The sequence below is a fragment of the Hippoglossus stenolepis genome, chromosome 3 (assembly GCF_022539355.2).
Source record: "Hippoglossus stenolepis isolate QCI-W04-F060 chromosome 3, HSTE1.2, whole genome shotgun sequence".
Classification (NCBI taxonomy): domain Eukaryota; kingdom Metazoa; phylum Chordata; class Actinopteri; order Pleuronectiformes; family Pleuronectidae; genus Hippoglossus; species Hippoglossus stenolepis.
In genome coordinates this window covers 9,544,870-9,566,559 of record NC_061485.1, presented here as the reverse complement: position 1 = coordinate 9,566,559, position 21,690 = coordinate 9,544,870, and the positions used below count along the sequence as shown (strand labels likewise).

Below are 21,690 nucleotides of genomic sequence, written 5' to 3'. Positions count from 1 at the left end.
GTGTTTAAGGCCAAACCAAAGCACAACGAAAAAATGTCAATATGTACAGATGCAATGAGCTCTACCAGGATTCAAATAAATACATTATACATTAAATATATTTTCTCTTTAGTGATACAATGAAATCTCCTTCACACTCACATGTTTAGAGATACTTTTACATTTGAAGCATGAGGAGAGGAAACTAACAGAAATAAGTAACAACTATACATAGTAATATTGTAGATATAGATGGGGCAGGTGTAGCTTTTATAATAACAGCTTTTTTTTTTGTCATGTAGCTAAATGAAAAAACAGTTCTACATTATAATACAACATGTACAGCCAGGCTTTAAAGGAACGATTCCTGAAAGCTCTTGTTATCAGCATGCATGATTAGGCCGCAGTAACCCTTCATCACCTCTGCCCCCCGTTAATAGCATTCGTCTGTAAACAACTCATCACGAGCCCCAAACACTTACAACGTAACACGACTCGTGATTTTCATTCCAATGTATGTTTGCTCTAACGGCCTCTGCTAGTGTTTCGGTTGTTCCCGCTGGAATTATCAGGCGAACGCCGCAAGAGACGGGAGGACGTAGCACAAAGTTTCTATGGGTAGAAATATAAATAAATGAAAATAAACTGGCTTTTGCATTGCAGAGAATCGGTCACTTTGAAGTCTTTAGATCGCCTATAGGGTGGATCCCCCTTTTTGATACAAGCGGCACAATAATGAGCAGTCGAAGACAGAGGACTAATAGGAGATGCTGCTGGAGGAAGCCGGGGGACGCCATTGTCTCGGTCTCCTGTTGCTTTCAAACACACGGATGTCTTTTGAGTTCTACTGTGTGCGTGCATGTGTGCGTGTGTGTGTGTGTATGCGGGTGGGTGGGTTGCAGCGCCTGTGCGTCTTTGTCCATGTGACAGTGTAGGCAGTGGATGTGACGTTCTGGATTCAGTTGTTAGTCATGATCCACCAGGAAGCTGTGGAAACACACACAGAGACAAAGTTAGGTCACCTCACGCCGATCTGACCAATGTATGATCCATTTAAAAAATCATTAATTTACATTTTATAAGGCACCAAATTATCAGCTGCACATATCCGTCAACCAGATTAGAAATATGTCAGGGATTTATGCCATTTGGGGATAGCAGCAAATAACTGCAAGAGAAATCAGGACATACATTTGGGCCATAAGTGTGTGTTTGTGTGTGTGTGTGTATGTGTGTGTGTGTGTGTGTGTGTGTGTGTGTGTGTGTGTGTGTGTGTGTGTGTGTGTGTGTGTGGTGTTGATGGCAGGTGAAGATGTGTTTTAAGGTTCGGTGAAGTTTTAGGTTAAGGTCAGCCTGAGTATTAGGTTTAGGCAACTATTAACTATGGTTAAGGTTAGAGTAGGTGCGTGTGTGTGTGTGAGTGTGTGTGTGTGTGTTTGCACTTGTTCTATTGTTCCACATCTTTTCTAGAGAGTGATATCAAACACAGTTGGACAGGATAACCATGTCTGTAAAACACGTGTTGGTGCTAAGCTCCTCCCGGGCAAAAGAAGAGCAGAATACGAGGGCAGCATTCAGTGACAGTCAGTGGCACAGACAGAAATAGCCGCAGGTGGGAGCAGCAGAATGCAGTTTTATTTGTTTTTCTATTATTGATTCCGGCGTCGACTCCTTCCTGTGCTTCTGACGTGCACATCATAAACCAGCCTTCCTCTTCCTCCCTATATCAGAGCGGCGTGGCCTCGCCTGTATCCTCAGCAGCCGAATGCGTCCGACAGTCAGGGCAAAGTAAAGCTGCTAATAGCCTCTTTCTTTGAGGAAACACGAGGCAGCGTCTCAATACCAAGAGATGAGCTGTGATACACGGAGCAAATGAACAGATATTTAACTGAAAATGCTGTTCCTAAAAACACAGCATGCAGCCGGATGACTTTAAAAACCAAACAAACCTGTGTTCATCTAATGATGAGCTATGAAGAAATATTCAAAAAGCTAATTTTTCCAAGGAAAATATGTAAAACCATTTCTGGTTATTTCCTTATTCCAGGCTTTTAATCATTTTGTTATGTTCTAAAATAAAACACATACTCACTCTCACACACGCACGCACGCACGCACGCACGCACGCACGCACGCACGCACGCACGCACACACACACACACACACACACTCACACTAAACTCTTGTAATTATCCTCACAAAGCACTTATCACTTACTTGAGTTGTGTTTAGGTTCTTTTTTTACTTGATGTTCGACTTCGAGTCTCTGTTTTCCCATTTGTTTCCGTGCTGCCCGTTTAAACCTGGACCCACTTCTGATTCCCGTATTTAATTGAAACCATCAGCATACGAACTGTACATGTGAGTCACAGACGCAAAACTAAACAACTACGTACAGTAACCTGGCAACAATCTCCGTCTCTGCAGCGGACGCAAAGAGGCATAAATAATAATTAACGCTACATTATTCTGAGTCAGGCTTTTGACAAACCAATCAAACGTCAAGAGTGAGAGAGTGAAGTGAAGACGGTTGCCGGGGTTGAGTGGCAGTGATTCACGCCACCCTCCCTGCTGAGGAGCCAACGACCTGATGACGAGCAGATGAGCTACGTGCGTCAGATGCTAAGTCGCGTTGCCAAGAATAAGGCTCCTGTGTCCACTTGCAAATGTAAAAGGATATATTGAGATATATAAGATATTTTATATCCTGTGCTTTTGTGTGTAGGACCTACAGATACAAACATCTCTAATCGGAGCCACGTGAACTAAACACCAGAGGTGGCAAACTTTGAACAGCCAGCGTTTGGAGAGAATATCCCCACTTGGATATTCATTTCTGTGGAAACATGCCATATTTGCACTTGCACAGCAAATGTCTGTTTTAAAGACTTCTTCAGGCTCAATAACCAAACTACAGTGAGTTATTGTCAGGGGGCCCAGACGTCTACAGGATCTCTGAGTCTTCCACCGATGGGAGGTTTTAGTGCATCTGAGCATCATGTATGAAGGCAGTTAACAGTTTGATGTGACGCAGAAGAACTTTCTCAGTCTGTGGTTTTGTATTTTGTGAAACTTCATCAGTGCTGTTCCAATTAAAAGCTGCGGTCTAATAGTTTTTGATTTGCTCAGGACAGTTTGGACATTCTAACAACAGCGCTGCCCCCTGTGGACTGTGTGGACTCTGTGGTTTTTTTACATGAACAAATACAACACCAAAGATATATAGATGATTATATAGGAACAGAAATGAACAGAGGAGTCCATACTGATTTTAATTAGATTTTTTTTCTTTTAACATACATACTGGACATTCATCTTCACCCCTTTGTTATATTGTGGTACCCAATGGGAGAGAGGGGCTCCACTCATGTACACAACTGACCAGAGGATTTTGTTGTGTGGCTCGTTTAGTCTGAATAAACGACCCCAAAGATATTCATGGTCCAGGACTTTCCATCAAATCACAACGCTGACATAGGGACATTCACAGTTGTCACCATGGCTACTGTGGATAATTGGTAGATTACTGATACACACACTTTTCAGAGCGTGGACTAATATGAGCACTGACAGGTTGGATAACATGTCATTAGGCAGTTTCAGAGACACTGTGGATCCCTGACATGGACACCTACATCTTTATCTTTTTAGACTCTGCTGCCTACAAAGGGCTTTTCTACAGATATTCTTCAAAAGACGAGGAATTGCTGTTGACACGGAGGAGAAGCACGGTTCTGTTTGTGTGACCTGGCAACGTGTGATCACAAACGACTCTGACAGCGGCGGAAAAAAATGTCAGATCTCAGAGGCAATGAGCAAGTGAGCAGACAGCGGGCGAAGACATTACCAACACCCACTCAACACGCGTACGTTTTGGGCCTAATGTGCAGGAGCGTGCGAGCCAAGAGTGGACTCGTGAGTCACACATGAACACATCGATACCAAAATCAGAAATGTCACAATGTCGTCGTTGATTAAAATATCAGAACATTTCTACACAGAGATTCAACGTCCGAAATAAACACACAAAACTGTAAAAAAATTACTTGCACCATTGTGGAGCTTTGGTCGCACCAACACAGGGATAGACTAAAATTCAGTCATTATCTTCTCACCACTATGCTGATGGAGGGGTGGGTAAAGTGTTGGAGTCCACAAAACACTTCAGGAGTATGAACGGTAAACAGTGTTTTAGCCCAGGCGACCTCTTCTTCGGACGTAATAAAACAACAGAAAAAACACAACATGCCTCCATACTGGTGTCATACAAGTGTCCGCAAGCCCCGACATTCAAATTCCACTCGAAACAAGGTGACTTACACTGTGTTTTAAGCCTAAAAGTCTGGTACCGGAAGTGGCGATGCTAGCAGCCATAGCAACACGATGGTTCGCCTGAGGGTCAATGAACTCACCATGAGGGAGAATATCAGTGGACATTTAAGCTAAAAACATGGTGTAAACAATGCCATTTTAAGTCGAATTTGAATGTCGGGGCTTGCGGACGCTTGTATCACACCACACAAGCAGTATGGAGGCATGTGATGTTTTTTCTGAAACTCTAAAAGTGTTTTGTGGACTCAAACACTTCACCCACTACTCCATCGGCATAGTGGTCAGTAGATAATGAGGGAATTTAAAATTTTTCGGTGAACTATCCCTTTAAGAACACCGTTGTCTTTTCTTAATGCACATGAACGACACACACAATGAGTGACACACGTATACAAACCTGGGAGCAACATAGTAGACACGACTTCAGCGTCCTCTAACATGTCGATGATGCAGCGCTGGAAATCCTTACTGCTGTTGGACTGCAGGTAGCTGCAGAGACGGACGACAACAGGGAGGAAAACAGAGTCAAGAGAAAAAGAAAAGTTTGAGAAAACTAACTCGAGCTTTGACTGTGTCAAATATCTATGGTATTTGTTTTGGGAATCATCGGGTTTGAAGTTGTTTATTTTATTGGAGGCAGTAAAATCTATATTCTGTCTAAGAGACGGTTGTGCACTGAGCTCATCACTAAGCAAAGAGCGTTTCAAAAATCTATATGTTCATGACTTTTGATTGATTTTTTTGTTTTCATAACATTTTTAGACATTCTGTGCAAAATATTACAAATGGTGGATGAATATTATTCATTGATATACAGTGTGTTAATGGAAAAGATAAAATGTTAAACAATTAAGGCCGCACCCGTGTGTTTGTGTGTGTGTGTGTGTGTGTGTGTGTGTGTGTGTGTGATCTGAGAGATGGGCCATCTGCTCATCTTTACTGGTGGGGAACATTTCAATCAAGAAGTTTAGAGTGCCAAACAGTCAATGCCAACATCTGACACACGCACACACACACACACACACACACACACACACACACACACACACACACACACACACACACACACACACACACGCACACACACGCACACACACACACACACACGCACACACACACACACACACACACACACACACACACACACACACACACACACACACACACACACACACAGGCACCATACTGACCTCATCCAGGAGATGCGATCTTGCCAGAACTCATACATTATGTAACATGACTTTCCCGGGAGCTTCTGAACGGACACACTGACAGAAGGACGGAGAAGGAGAGTAGAGTGGGGCAAGAAGAGCGAGAGAGAGAGAGAGAGAGAGAGAGAGAGAGAGAGAGAGAGAGAGAGAGTTAGATCTCAATAAAGATAAATAACATGAAAAAGGTTTTTTACTCTTTAAAGAGATGAACAGATATGTTTTAGAACTAAGAGTTACATCAACAGAGCAGTGAAATAAAACGCAGAGTCATTATAGAGACGGTGTAAACTGACATCACTGTTCTAACTTCATCAAGAGACAGTCTGCCTCCAGTCACAGGATGACTGATGACAAAACGATGATGGGATTTCCTCATTAACTGTATTTTCAGTTCTGACAATTCAAACCCTTCAGTGCTGATGAAGTCGTCTCAGCAGCGGATCCAAAGTTATACAGCCTCTCTGCCTGAAAGCAAATCAAGACACTCACTGCAGGTTGTCAGAGTGAGCTGAGGTGGCATCCATGTAGCTTTTCACAACTTTCTGGAGGTTGTCCCGATCTCCGTCAGTCACAGACATCTGCCTGTGAACCAGCAGGATGTTCTGTCGGCAGCAAGATGAGAGAGAGAGGGAGGGAGAGAGAGAGAGAGGGAGAGAGAGAGAGAGAGAGAGAGAGAGAGAGAGAGAGAGAGAGAGAGAGAGAGAGAGAGAGAGAGAGAGAGGGAGGGAGAGGGGGATGAGAAGAGATGACAGGCTGTCCAGAGGAAGAACAGGTTTCTATTCGGTACATTTGTGTGTGTGTAGGTGTGTGGTAAAAAAAATTCTGGGACTTCTAATTTTTATAATAATCTTTATATTTTTAATTCTAATGAATCATAAATCATAAATCATTCATCAGTTAAATCAGCGGGCGATTCCTACTCTGTGGTGACTTACAGACTTGTATGTGTTGGCCAGCGTGTCCTCTTTCAGTGGCTCCAGCTTGGGACTCTAGAATAAAAAGTTAACAGACATTGAAAGTAAAGTTTGCAGATACATGCAGCAATTTAAAGGTTCAGTGTGTAGAATTGAGTGACATCTAGTGGTGAAGTTGCATGTTGCAGCTGAATACCCCCTCACCTCACCCTCCCCTTCCAAACATGACAGAGAACCTGTGGCAGCCTTCAGTTGTCATAAAAACTCAAAAGGTTTTAAGTTTGTCCAGTCTGGGCTACTGTATAAACATGGCGGCCTCCGTAGAGAGGACCCGCTCCTTGTAAATATAAAGTATTTAAATATAAACGGCTCATTCTAGGGTAAAGAAACAACAATTCGTACAATTTAGCTGATTTCTGCCAATAGATCTCTTTCACCTTTATCTAACACGCTGAACCTTTAAACCAGTTACAGGTTTTAATGTTGTGGTAGATCTGTGTATCTTTTATCTCCAAAGTATAAAAGTAGGACAGTTTACTGATTGTTCAGAATGAGCTCTTACAACAGAGGCCACGGAAAAACACGATAAAAATCCTGCAGCCAGATTTAATGTTGTGAGTGTGTTTTACATGACTGTCGTCCTCAGGCAGCTTATTACGACCCAGTTATTCATCGTCAGACAGTTTACAGCAGCAGCAGGAATTATACGGAGCGAAGGAGGGAGTCAGGTGATGTATTATAAAAATGTCCATGTTTCAAGGAGGTTAAAATGGATTGGTACAAAAAACTCTGTACTGTGACACAGGACAATTTTTTCTTTTACTATGAGAAACCATTCTACAACCTTTAATGTCTGTTTGAAACTGTTAATATGACAACAAAGGGCTGTCTGCCACTGGAAAGCATTGGGTTGTATCCATGTGTTGGAACCATGACTGAATAAAAGATGAAAGTGTCAAATTCTTCCCACTATTCAGAAATGAAGCTGAAATGTCTTGGATGCGGGCGCTGCCATCTTGTGCATTCTGAGCCTCAGCTGTCATTCATGACATTTCACTCAGTTTTAAAAGCATCAAATAACTTTTTAAAACCAAACTCACCAGGTAAATTCAACACTTGAACATACTGTATGTGAAACCATCTTGAGAAAAAATGTACTTGACATGCTTCGACTTTTTTGTTTGGCCCAAGTCCCGTCCACTAACATAGAGGAGGCAGGGTTTATGACCTATACTGTAACCAGCCACCAGGTGTCGATCGAGACGCTTTGGCTTCACTTTTAAGGTGTAGACATGTCATCTATCTTTATATACAGTCTATGGTTAAAACAAGTGAATCTGTATAGTCAATTAGTTTGGAAGAATTTTATTTGGATTAAAAATTCACAGGTTGTGTTAAGGAGCCAATCAACACAGAAACTAAATGAACTAAAGACTCAGTTATCTGCACCTGTGTTCAGGCTTCAGGCAGAAGACAAACAAAAAACGAAACAACAAAACTGGATTAGGAATGTGGATTATAATGTTATTTCTTTCTCTTGGTCTGTTGGTATATAATAACTGACGTTTTTATAAGCTTGATTTAAATTCCCTCCCAGGAAATAAAGGTTACATCCATTCATTCAAAAAGGTTATTGTGTTTCTTATAGCTGAGAATGTGATATCAGACGAGAGGAAATCAGCCACAGAGCACAGCAGAGATTCAAACTGTGCTTTTAAAGAAGGACAAGTAGAAAACATCCACACAATTTATTTTTCTGAAACCCTATCTTGAGGACGCAATTTGTGAAAATTGAAATACAGCAAATTTAATAAGACAGGGTGGATATTTGGTCAAAGCTAAGGGTATGTGTGTGTGTGTGTGTGTGTGTGTGTGTGTGTGTGTGTGTGTGTGTGTGTGTGTGTGTGTGTGTGTGTGTGTGTGTACAGTGGACATAACCTTTGTGGATGAAAACTCATTATGTTGCATGAGAGAGTGCAAGGGAAGGCAGCTAGATGGACAGGTATGTGGTGTGTGTGTGTGTGTGTGTGTGTGTGTGTGTGTGTGTGTGTGTGTGTGTGTGTGTGTGTGTGTGTGTGTGTGTGTATCTCCATGTGTGTGTGTCGAGGTGAGGGGATGGATATTGTGCTCCGAAACATCCTGCAGGCTATGAATTGCTTTGATATTCCACTCTGAGTCCCGCCGGTTTGAAAAAAAACAAGCACTGGAGGAAGAAAAATGTTGTGAGGGAGAGTGAGAAGAGGCGAGAGAGACGAAGGAAGGTCACAAGACGGGTATAACGGGAGTTATTAAAGAAGAAGATGGAGAGAATGAGACGGAGGATGTGGCAGGTGAGCGTGAATGAGGTGTGGGGATCATGGCCGTGAGAAGTGGTCACAGGAAACAGACTGAGAGGCACAGAGGTGACCGTGACCTGCAGAGTTCCTCTTAGAAAATCTTTGTATGTGTGTCTGTTCACCCAAATCTCCACTGAGTAAGAATCTGAAACAGTTACACTGACATTTAGCATCTGTGACTGAAAATACACAATAGGTCTGTTACTTTCCACAACATGACAGAAACCAGTCAAGCACTAAGGCGACACCCTGTTCCAGACATGAACATGAAAACACCAGACCAATGAAATCCACATGTTGTAGGTGATGTTGCAATTGAATGAAAGTAGCCTCAATGTGAATGGGGGATCTCCAGTGCTTTGCTCACTTTGTTTTCAATAAATAATAAAAATGACAACATTTGTTTGTGTGGAACCTTTCAAAACAAAGTGACACCAACGTGGGACCAAACGCACTCAATCAAAGAACAATAAACTGAAATGATTGCGATCAATACAAAGAAAAGCGGACCTGTTCGATAAAGATGACTTAGATTGATGTAATGTGCCAACAGCTGTTTGGGTGCTGTGGTGGTGACTCCTACTCCTACAGAGTTTAACTCACATTGTACATCCATCATTTAGACACAAATGTAATAGAACTTCTGAATGCGTACATTTTTTCAGAAACTTTGGTTCAACTCTTGTCTATGTGAACTCACTGTCACTCTCTCATTTATATATAATATGAGTAACGGTTATAATTTATAATATAATATAAGTTTCCAGTGAAAACCTCAAGGACAATCTCCACTCTTCAGTCGTGAGTTTAGCTTTCTGAATATCTGTGCACCAACACACAGTCTGAGGTCAGAATATCCCCAGAACAGTAGCAGGGCACAGACAGAAATCATAAAGCAGAAATATACATTTATATCTCTTGCAGAAATAAATCTGTGTCCACAGTTAAACACAAAGTAAAGTACCTGACACTCCAGTTTATCCAGAAGCTGCTGCAGCCTGTTGACTTGAGAGCACCAGTTCTCTCCATCTTCCATGTTCACGCCTGAGAAAACACAACACCACATCACTGGGGGGGGGACTAAAAACAAATGTCTCACCCACTAACTAATTCTAACAGGATTGGTGTGAATGTAGATTTCATACTGACGCATACATTTCAAAGGAATGATATATAACATGGAGTTTGATTGATGTCAGGAAACCTCATTCAGTCGTGTGCAAACAGATGGATTCCATCAGCTGACAAGGCCAACAAGGACAGAGAGAGTGATGCAGATGAGGTTTGATACCTTGTGAAAACGCTGCCTTGTGGAAATAGTAAACTAAATATCTTTTGTGTGAAGAAAGCAAGGAAATATAAAGTTATGCACATATATAACAGTTACCGTGTACCGACAACCAGGTTAAGGTTGTTTATCTTGTTTATAAAAGGACATTAAACCCTTGATACTGTTGAATAACAACTTCTTTTTAAGGTCTTTGGACACCCAAGGCTAGTTCCTTCATCGCAGGCTCAATATCATAAATATGTTCAGTCTATCGATACAAGTGAAAGGGAAAATAAATGTCAATTAGATGTTTGCGGATGAGTAAAGCCCTCAGGGAACTCTCCTGTCTGCTGTAAAGATGCACATCACTGAACATGATTCCCCAAATGTCTGATGAGAAGATGAACATCTCATCGCTGTGGTGGAAATGTGACACTAATCAAATGATCGTAATGTCAGCAATATTGATTAATAATTAATGGGCACGAGTCTGCATGTAATTAAAAGCCCCCTCTCCCTGAATGCAGCCACATAAACCCACTTCAGACATGTATAAATTAATACTGATTTACAACTTCACTGTGTGACATCAATCATCATCAAGCAAAAGTGACACAGCAGCAGCAGCATTCACTCTTACAGCTGCCACACTTTCCCATCACACATCATTCTCTATACATTTAAAGGTCTTGACATTATTATGTTATGATTAGGACCTTCAAATTGAACTGAATCAAATAGCTTTTATTTTAATTCATTCTTCTTTTTGCAATGGATTTTTTTGTGAAGCACTTTGTAACCTTGTTTAAATAAGTGCTATACAAATAAAGTTATTATTATATTTTTATTATTATCATTCTCAATGACATAACGGCCTTCAGGGACAATTAGGGTTCCATGTCTTGCCCAAGGACACTTCGGCATGCAGACAAGAGGAGCCAGGGATCAAATGGCTGACCTTGTGGTTAGTGGACAACCCGCTTTCCCCCATGAGCCACAGCAGCCCAAAGGTTTTTACGTTTACCAGGCTTGATGATTACGTTTGCTTTGGAACCCTTTCAAGAACTTTGAACTGTGCAGATCTGTAGCAGACGTTCTCCTTCATATTGCCTATGGCTTTTGTTTGCTTTTTATATATAATGAAGTTCTATAGCACAGAGGAATAACTGGTGGATTGTTTTGGTGGTCAGTCCATTTAAAAGGTCTGAATATAATTTGATATTTGTCTTACCTGTGGTCAAGATGCCAGAGCAGGGATCTGACGGGGACATGCACAGATTATTATGGACCCTCCGACCGCATCTCCTGCCATTCTTCTGTACAGCTGTCAGGTCGGGTGCCTTTACCTCTCTCCTGCCGTGACAGCGGTGCAGACCCAGGGAGACAAACATTGGAGAGAAAAAAAAACGAAACTGTCAGAGACGTGAGGGGAAAGGAAATCAAACAGAAATTGAAGATATGGCAGATGGGGGGAGTCACAAGGGGAATGAAGAAGGATGGCATGAGATAAACCGAGGATGGAAGAGAGAGGACACGGGAGAGAGAGGAAAGATTCATTAATACTTGATTCAAGATATCGGAAACTTAGATAGATTAATATCTGATGCAGGAGAGAGAGAGAGAGAGAGAGAGAGAGAGAGAGAGAGAGAGAGAGAGAGAGTAGACAGTTTCTAGAAAAGAGGTAAAAACACTTAGTGAAGAGGCAGATACACAGTGATTATCAACACACAGGTTACTCACACAGATATGTCAGAGATGGAAAAGTGTTTGTTCAAGGGTGACACTTGAGACACACTCACTGTGAGTGTGTGTGTGTGTGTGTGCGTGCGTGTGTGTGTGTATTAAGGCTTGTGCACATTTTTTGTTCTTGTTAGTGAGTGCTTCTCTCTCCCTCCTTTTGTTGTGTCTCTGTGTGTGCACACCGTTACGTGTGTATATGTGAGTGTGTGTGTGTGTGTGTGTGTGTGTGTGTGTGTGTGTGTGTGTGTGTGTGTGTGTGTGTGTGTGTGTGTGTGTGTGTGTGTGTGTGTGTGTGTGTGTGTGTGTGTGCAGCATCGTGCTGACAGCGCAGGGGGAGTGCATTGCTGGGAGGTTCTCATGCTGAGAACAGCCTGGAACCCAAAGGCCACTGCAACAGCCATAAATCCTCTGCAGGGAAGCACAGCAGAGAGAAATAGCCGTTTCTTGCCAACTCAATATGAATCTAATTCTTTCCGTCCCAACTCTTTCATTCTGCGTCTTTCTCTTCCCAGAATCTTTACCTGTTTGAAGCCAAAAAGCTCCTCATCAAGTCCCTTAGAAAACCCACTCCCTCCTTTATCCAGCATCTCTTGACTTCCTGTGCCATTCTGTCATTCCTGTACTTTTTTTGGGGACTCATCTTTCTTTCTCTGTGAGTCACTTGTTCTCTGTTTCAGTGACACTCTTATCATCCTTGCCCCTTCTGCCCCTCCTCCTCCTCCTCCTCCTCCTCCTCCTCCTCCGCCAGTCCCCTCTTAATAATTCACCTTGGCTATAATCGCTCCATTATTTTCAATAATGCCAGGGTGGCACCCGGAGGAGAGAGAGAGAGAAGGCGCTGCTGAGCCCAGACACACGCAGCGCAACAGACGATCCCGCTGCAAGTCACTGGCAAGGAACAGGCAGCAGTCACGATCAGTGTGGAGAGTAGCCCTGTTATTTGAAAGTTGAGATAGAGATAGATTCTTACTTATTAAATGCATGATTGATTGTTGTTATTGGTGGAATTATGTGTAGTGCACCATACTCAATACCTTTACTGATGGTGGCTATGGATGAATTTGGGCAAAAGGGACATTTTAAAATGTGCAAGTAATTGGTTTGCTCAATCAATCCTCTGCAGACGTCAGGATGAGCCCTTCCAAAAGCTGACTTAACGACACACCGCTCGCTGAGGTTAATTGGTCTCCAAACTCCAATTTTCAGCCCGTGCAACATGTGAAGTGCAACGCGTCCTCGAGCAGCACGATGGGAAGCTTCACGGAGTGGATTACGTGCTCGAACCCGCAAACTGTGCTCATACAACTCAAGAAGCCTCGATAAACCCCAGGCAGGAGACTTGAAATATATACGCAGCCTTTATTCCAGTTCATGCTCGACACTGATTGGCTTTCGCAACGTGACGCAATTATTTCGCTCGAGTGAAGTGAAATTGTCTTTTCGTGTCTTTGCATTGACTTTGTATGTGATCTCATCGCGTGATAATTTTGCTTCATGTTTAGAGTGAATGCACCTTAACAGCACTGCAAGAACATCACATGGATTTCCTGCTTCAGCTCTACCTGTACATGTGTGTGAGCGGCTAATATGTGCTGACAAATGAGCAGAGAGCCGTCAGCCTGCAGGGCCGTGACCGAGCAGCTCCCACAACCAGAATAGAATATAGTGTTGTGTGGAAAGTGCCTGGCAGTCGGCACAAGTGCAATTGCGATGGTGTCATATTGCAGTACTGACGGTGCAGGGCTGCTCTGCTCCTCCACAGCCTCCATGGCACACTGCAGTGACCTCTGTAGAGACAGCAGCTGACTGGACGTCTCTCTGAGCATGAACCTGGTGACGAACTGACCCAACACACTGGAGCCCTGGTACTCCTGAGGGAGAGAGAGAGAGAGAGAGAGAGAGAGAGAGAGGGAGAGAGAGAGAGAGAGGGAGAGAGAGAGAGAGAGAGAGAGAGAGAGAGAGAGAGAGAGAGAGAGAGAGAGAGAGAGAGAGAAACAAAGAAGCAGAGGTCAAACTGAAGCAACGGCAAAGTAAAAAGCATCTCAGAGATAAAACAGAAGGAGAGATAACTTGATAACTTTCAACAAAACAAATATCCAGGCACCTTGTGATGTGTCAGCCGGAATAAAACCAACTTAATTAATTCTCTTGACACACACATGTATAATTCATTAGTACACATCCATATTCCAAGGTGAGGGAACTTTAATAGGAGACATAATTGCTGCTCGAGTCCCCAAACACAATCTCAGAGGAGTCGCATTCACAGAATGCACCGAGGAAGAAACAGTGCAGTTTGTCAAAATCCACACTGATGGGTAGCCTCTGCTGAAAATGCATCATGGGAGTAGCAGTCCAGATCACATTGTGACAGAACACAGCTGCTAACTAGCAACTGCACAAGCCTCTGTGGATTCCCCAGCTCTGACAGCTTTCAAGTGCCAGAACAGAGCAAGGAGCAAGGTGATCTAATTAGCAGAGGATGCATAATTATTCGGGACACATCGCTCCTCTTTTCGGTGGGAACGAGCATCGCTGCTTTCTCCTCCATTAAAATTCAAACAACAATTTGTTATCTCAAAAAGTCCAGAGGGCATCGACTTGGGAGAAGAATGTTGGGCTTCCTTTTTTCTGATCGTGTTGTTTCCTGCAAGTTCCGTGATTGAAAGTTTTAAATGTTCAGGTGTACTCAACCTCAGAATTGCATCCCTGCTTTTCGCAGACAATGTGGCTCTGTCGGCTTCGTCAGACCGTGACATCCAGTGCACGCTGGGCCGGTTTGCAGCCAAGTGTGAAGCTGTCGGGAGGAGAATCAGCACATCCAAGTATGGGGCCAAGGCTCTCTGCTGGGAAAAGGTTGATTATTCTCTCCAGGTTGGGGGGGGGTTAAGCATCTCGGGGTCATGCTCACGAGTGAGGGGAAGACAGAGCGAGTAGTGGACAGGCAGGGCGGTGTGGTATCAGCAGTTGTTGTACCAGACTATTGTGTTTAAGAAGGAGCTGAGCTGCAAGACAAAGCTTTCGATTTACGATCTATGCTCCAACCCTCAGCTTTGGTCGCATGCTGTGGGCAACGACTGAAAAAACGAGATCAAACGGTAAAGTGAGTTTTCCCCATCGAGTGTCTGCTTAGCCTTAGAAATAGGGCGAGGAATTCAGATATCCTGAGGAGGAGTGCAACTGCTGCTTATTCAAGTTGAAAGGGGCCATTCGAGGTGGTTCGGTCATTATTGGCTGTTAACTGGGAGGAGACTCAGAACTCGCTGGTGGGACTTCACATCCCATCAGGCCTTGGAACGCCTCAGGGTCTCCCAGGAGGAGCTGGAAAGCTGAGGAGAGGAATGTCTGGAACATCCTGCTGAGCCAGATGCCCCCATGAGCAAATCTCAGATACGCAGAAGAAAATGAATAGATGAAGGTAAGGAAGGATGAAAGGATGGGGATCTTTGGACTGTATCCGAAGAGAACCCATGCAGACACGGGGAAAACATGCAAACTTCCCCACTGGGCCAATCCCTAATGTCATACCTGTATGATAAAGCCACTTGTTAGCTTAGCATCAACACTGCAGACGGAGAAACAGCTAGCCTGCCTCAACCAAATATGCTCAAGAGCTTTATAGCTGTTCTGGTCTTTGTGCTAAACAAGCTTCATATTTACAGAACAGGAACAATTTCCCACATTCTTGAATTATTCCTTTAAACTATAGTAAAGGAATCGCCTGTGATTGAAGCGTTTTTTTATTTATTTATTATTCTGTTTACTCATCAGTTTTAGAGACTTGGTGCAGCACTCACCGCATCTGTGCCTCCCAATGTTCCCTCTCGCATATTTTCTGTGTGTGTGTTGTGTGTGTGTGTGTGTGTGTGTGTGTGTGTGTGTGTGTGTGTGTGTGTGTGTGAACGAGCAGGGAGCACTTGAACTTCTTGTCTTCACTCATACATTTTTTTCGAAAGTATAAAAGTTAGAATGGAGGCAACAAATTTACATAAAACTAAGCGATTCACGACAAAACTTTTCGGAGGCCAAAGTAGATGCTGTTATGAATTCTCTTACCTCTTTAGTTTTATCCATCGCCTTTAAAATGGCAACATTCAGACTCTCCAGAGCTGAGAGGACGTTCAGATACTCCCCCAGGTGCTGAGAGAAATAATCTAATAGTAAATAAGGAAAACAAGACGTCAGAGTCACAGCAAAGTCACAACAATTAAAAGTTTATTCTGACTCCTGAAAGCGGGAGACACACTTGTATATGTTGCCGTGACAGATTCCAATTAAGCCCATGGCAAAGGCAATGTCTGAGAAATGGGTTTCATAAGCAAGTGGAGTTGGTAGGATTTGACCTTCACTTGCCTGTGAGTCAACAACACTGAGTTTACCATGTCAGGAAACTCTGTTGTTTTAATCACCTGGTGTTGTAACAGTAGCTCATTAAACACCAACTTTTACAGTCATGCAGCTTTCACAAAATTTGAAAAAATGGAAAAACAATTTAGTTCCGTGACGCAGAGAAATTAAATCTTAATCAGTTCTTAATTAAAGAAGTGAAATGACTTACAGGCAACTACGTGATCAAATTATAGTTTGTGGATTTAAGCGACAACTTTTTCTTCGTTCACTGTAACACTCGGTGAACAGAACGTGTGAAAGAAGCGGAACATTGTGTCGTGGCAGAGTCAACTTGTCTTGACGTCCGATGGAAACGATGCCGTTCCCATCGATGAATTATGCAGAGGTTTTATTCTGGGTATACGACTGGTATTTACAGGTCCCTGCCCTATTTCTCTTCACTTTATTCAGGTCATCACACACACACACACACACACACACACACACACACACACACACACACACACACACACACACACACACACACACACACACACACACACACACACACACACACACACACATTTTTAAGATGATATATAAATATATGGGTCACTAGACATGTGACAGTTTTCTCTCCATATTTACAGATTCAAATCAGTGTCGCAGGTGGATGATGGTGGTGCAGGTTTATATATCCAGGATCTAGGATTTTTCTGAATCAGAGACCATGAAGGGGCCACAATTTACCCAGAGGGGCCACCAAAACACATTTAAGTTATTTCTTATAAACTGGTAGCTCTTCAGCTTTGCTTAACTTAGCTTGACAAAGGTAACAAAGGTAACCAAAGGGAAACACCTTTACCAGAACCTCTAAATCTTTCCTTTTGTTTCATCCATACTAAAAACAAAGACTAAGAGTTTCCCATCTAAGTTAAGTGAATCCTCTCCTGGCTGTAACTTCATTTTCTAAACACCTCATCTAACGCTCAGTAAGAAAGTGTAAAAGTGCATTTCCCTAAATAGTGACCTGTTGCCGTAACATTATCCACTTAGAACATGTGGATGAACACAGATGAGTCAACATTCACTGAATATTTTTTACAGAAATAAATGTGCTGTGAAACATTAAATCAGACAAAAAACTCTCCCACCAACCTGATAGCTTGACAGTGTCCAGATTACTGAAGGGCAGAGAACAAGAGAAGATAAATGAGAAAAACATTGATGTTAATTAAAGAAATTCACTTGTGCTGCTCTTAATTTCTGATTGTTCCATCCCGAGTGTATTAAAGCATCATAAAATAAAAAGGATACCAGTGTTAAAACCCATTCAAATCAATGTTCTGCTTCGAAAATTAATTTGTCAAGAATATTTATGGCAAAAGAAAACACATTAGTTCAGTTATGCCTTTTTCTTTTCCTGCAGTAAAAACATTTAAATTGATGCTGCGTTGTTTACAAGTCGATAATTACGTTGAAAGCGAAATTGTTTTCACAGTTTGATAAAAACTGAACTTTACTTCCCCTGTTGTGTTAATGACATTTACAAGTAATGTTTACTGTCGGGAACTGATCCTCAGTGAAGCGGGTTAATGACTTGTGTTTAATACGAAGCACACTGAGGGGAGAAGCCATTACATTTTTGGGAGAAGGATCCAGGATTTTCTTTTCACTTTTTTTAAACATAGCGAGAGTTTTTTGACATTTCCCGTGATTTCTCAAAGAATAATTCATGGATCCTAAAGAAAAAAACAAGCGTATTTAGGGAGCAGATATTTGAGAGTTTGTGCAATTTGATGAAGAACTAAATGAAAATCTGGACCTAGTAAATTTAAATGCTGTTTCATAAGGGGACAGTTTCACCGTGGCAGACGGATGCACTCTATTGAGAACCATTCTAGTCTTAAATCCTTTTCTCTCCCGGCTGATATCGTGCAATTAACAGTACTGTAATTCAGAAAATCCATCAATTTTTTCACACCACTTATCCTTTTGAGGGTCACAGGGCGCTCATGGAGCCAATCACAGCTGATGTTGGGCGAGAGGTGGAGCGGACGCAATTTGGATTCTCCAATAAACCCTCGCAGACACGGGGAGAACATGCAAACTCCACAAAGAAAACCCCCAGAACCCAGGCAACAGTGTTAACCACTGCACCCCCCCTACCGCCTGTAACCAGACCTAACTATTTATGACATCAGATGAGATGTGAGAGGTCTGAGCTGGTTTGTCACATGAGTGACAGTCCAGGCCACACTCTACTCACTGTCAATTGATTTAACAAAGTCCATCTCACAGTGTGTTTCTTTGTGTTTGTGTGGGTCCTCTCTTGTGAGTCTATGGTTCATAGTCCACCAGTCACAGTAAATTCATGATACTATCTGAGCTGATACATACAGTCCAGTTACAGAGCCTTGCTCAGCCTCCCTGTGTTGTTTTAATGTGAAGAAGTGTGCAGAGGAAAAAAGGCTGCATATCTGCCAAAGACAATAAAGACAATTGGCTTTAGAAAAACAATAAAACTGTTTTATAAACCAGGACAGGGGAGAAATTTTCTTTTTTACTGTGCGGCTGCGGTGAGTTAAACATCCTCTGCAGACCAGTGATTTCACCTCAGCTACCCCGAGGCCGATTTCTTCGACTGCAATTTTAGGAGAGCGAGTTTTGAAATGGCCGGGTTTCACTCCACATTCACGGTGCTTTATGACCAAAAACATTAATCCAGCCTGCTTGAGTTTGGTTGCAGGGCTCAAGAGCTCTCTCTCCAACTGTGAGGCATTTAGTCTGTAGCCGATGACTTGAAAGAAACACATCAACTGTGCCTTTTAGCTCCAAACACTTGCACTTCAGTCTCTTTGTTCCGTGAGTATAAAAGGCACAGGTCGCACACTTGTTTGAAGTAATTTAATATAAAAACAACTCACTTGTTTTGTCGGCCATCAATGGAGAAGAAAAGCTCCTGCAGCTCCTCGGTGGTCAGGATCCCGTCCGCAAAGTAAGTATTGAACTCCTCAAATGACAGTTTACCATCATCTGAAACACAGAGGAAGAGCGGGTCTACTTTACTGCAGAGCCACAACAACAATAACTATATTATATGTTACACTGGTGGCAGGCACTTAAACACAAGTCGTGTTGCAATGAAAAAGTTGAAAAGGGATCTTCAACAAACCTGGTCCACAGTGAATCTATCTAATAAATCTCAGTCTGACTGTAAGTGACTCTAAGTTATCAACTTCACACTTGGCATGTGTGTTGTTATGGTCCCAGGGAAGTACAGGGGGCGTTATACATCAATTAATGAAAAATTAATAAAGTGGCTAACAGCGTCTTATCGTCTGTGCAGTGGGGGGGACGGGGCAGCGCCTTAACATGCAGTCTGAGGACCGGATTCAATGTGTTCTTCTCTGTCCTTGGATAATCTACAGAAAAATGTGTTTTCATCTCCTGTGATGAGCAGAGAGAAAGATGGGATAACCTACAGGGACAGCGCTACACTAACTTATAACACCGGCACATTCCAGAAATCTCAAGAACTGTTTTTTAACTGTATTTTGTGTATTTCGTGAGTATGAAGTGTTTTTGCTAACAATGGCTAACTGGCTAACGTAAATATTCCTCTTGTGCAACTAGAACGTTATTAATTCGGGTCCTCGGGTGTAATGGAACACGGCATTGAGAAATTCTCTCTTGGAGTTTGTATTGTTAAGGGTCCAAGGAAGTGCAATGTCAAATTTAATGTAATTTGGACACGAGATACATTTAACACTGATAAACTTTGAATCAACAGGCGACCAGCGCTCTGAAGCAGCAGCAGCTGGGACTCATCAACGTAATGGACGTTGTCTATCATGTTGCTCAATTGCTGCAGGTCACTTTAACAGTTTCAGAAAGGAAAGTGCAACCAGCATCGCCACAGACCAAACAAACTGCCCATTCCAATGGCATAGAGATCATATGAAGATCAGAATCCAGGTCGCAGGTTCCCCAGCTCATCAGGAGTTTGTCATGTGACTCTTTGTATTTACACCGCCTCTTTTTTCTGTGACTCACTACACTATCTTTTTGTTTTGGTCCAATTCTTCTGTTATACTATCCTTTTGATAGATTTAGTGGTTACCTTTTAGAACCCAAGGACCCATTTTGTTAGTTTTGTTGCAGTGCTTAGTGTTTTGTAGTTTCCTCAACAGTGGCCCCTGAGCACCAGGTTTTGTTTTTCTTCGAGGGATTGTAAAACCACACGTACATGTTTAGAATTGGCACTGCACAAGTAACAGTGAAATGGATGAAACTACCTTCCATCAGCAGACCGCAACTTCTTCTTCTCCTGCTCACACTGGTTAACGATGAGCACAGCTTGTTGTGAGAGAAGATTAACAGAAAAATCTATAGCCGAAGAAAAACAGCCTGGTTGTCATCTGTGAAGAAGTGCTCCTGCGTGGGCCAACTATCAATCCGTCTGCTGGCACCGATCACACAGATCAGTCGGCAGTTAGACTTTCAGAGAAACTGTGGGATGTTTTAATACTTAAAAAATAAAAAATAAAAAGTCCAGCCCAACAGATAGATGGCCCTGAAAAAGCACTTCTCAGGGAGTCTGGGTCTTTAGAGACCTCGTCTCCTACATTCTTAAGAATGTTATGCAAGTACAGTGCATCACAAAATGAGCCATTAAAATGAATTTTCAAAACTAAAACCCAAGCCTGTGGGTGTGCAAATCATGGATCTGTGATATGACTTGTTGTTTGACTCCAATCTAATCGAACAACAGCAGTGAGCCATCATATTAATGTTACTGGTTTACTGTATTTGCGACTCACTGCCTTCTTGGCAGCAGCCGCCCCAAAGGAAATGAGGGTAATTTTTTTTTAAGTACTATTCTGCACCTGTCTCAGGCGTTTTCCATTTCCTCCCTTTTCTGCACTACCTTTGCATTTCGTCACACATGTTTTCCACGATTTTCCTCTTATCAGCTTTCAAGTTCAGATTTGGTGTTGAATGATTGACAAGAGCGACAGGAAAAGAGGAGGGGAAAACCCATGTGGACATGTGAAACTAGAATGCACTCAGTAGAGCACATCCCCACACATGAATTCAATCAAGCTGCACCCACTTTCTCACACCTCCATAGATCATCAGTTCCTTAAATATGCCAGATTTCTTTTTCATCTAGATTAATAAATTATTCCTTGGGCAATAGTCGTATCATTTTCCCACCAGGTTTCGTTGAGATTTCTTGAGTTGGTTTTGAGTAAACACACAGACAGGGGTGAAATCATAACTTCCTTGGCGGTGGTAACTATTTAGTTAAATAGTGAATGATATGAAAACAGCCAGCCCCACCTCGGTCTGGACCAATAATCACACTGGGCCTTTCTGTCCCAGTTGGAACCAGGAAAACTCTGGGTATCTGGTATGTCCACGGTTGTCAGTCAGTTTATGTGACTCAAATTCATAATCCAGACGAGCACACAGACAAATGAGTATGAGAAGTATTGGTTTGATTGTTCAAACAGGCTGAGGCTCAGACGTCCCGTTAAACAAACAGAAACCATCCAGCCGTGTCATCACTGCAG

At 42.5% G+C, this 21,690-nt stretch overlaps 1 protein-coding gene across 1 annotated transcript in view; it reads right to left on the bottom strand.

Moving 5' to 3' along the window:
* Positions 1-407: 407 nt before the first annotated feature.
* The window catches only part of necab3 (N-terminal EF-hand calcium binding protein 3), a 36,575-nt gene continuing 15,292 nt past the window's right edge, over positions 408-21,690 (bottom strand). Inside the window, exons 3-13 of the mRNA XM_035149798.2 lie at positions 19,039-19,147; positions 17,270-17,295; positions 15,839-15,936; positions 13,517-13,653; positions 11,274-11,395; positions 9,737-9,816; positions 6,458-6,511; positions 6,012-6,124; positions 5,502-5,579; positions 4,709-4,800; positions 408-966 (exon numbers count right to left, since the gene is read on the bottom strand). Of these exons, the coding sequence (XP_035005689.2) occupies positions 938-966; positions 4,709-4,800; positions 5,502-5,579; positions 6,012-6,124; positions 6,458-6,511; positions 9,737-9,816; positions 11,274-11,395; positions 13,517-13,653; positions 15,839-15,936; positions 17,270-17,295; positions 19,039-19,147 (938 nt within the window). The 3' untranslated portion in view covers positions 408-937. The remainder of the gene's footprint in view (positions 967-4,708; positions 4,801-5,501; positions 5,580-6,011; positions 6,125-6,457; positions 6,512-9,736; positions 9,817-11,273; positions 11,396-13,516; positions 13,654-15,838; positions 15,937-17,269; positions 17,296-19,038; positions 19,148-21,690) is intronic.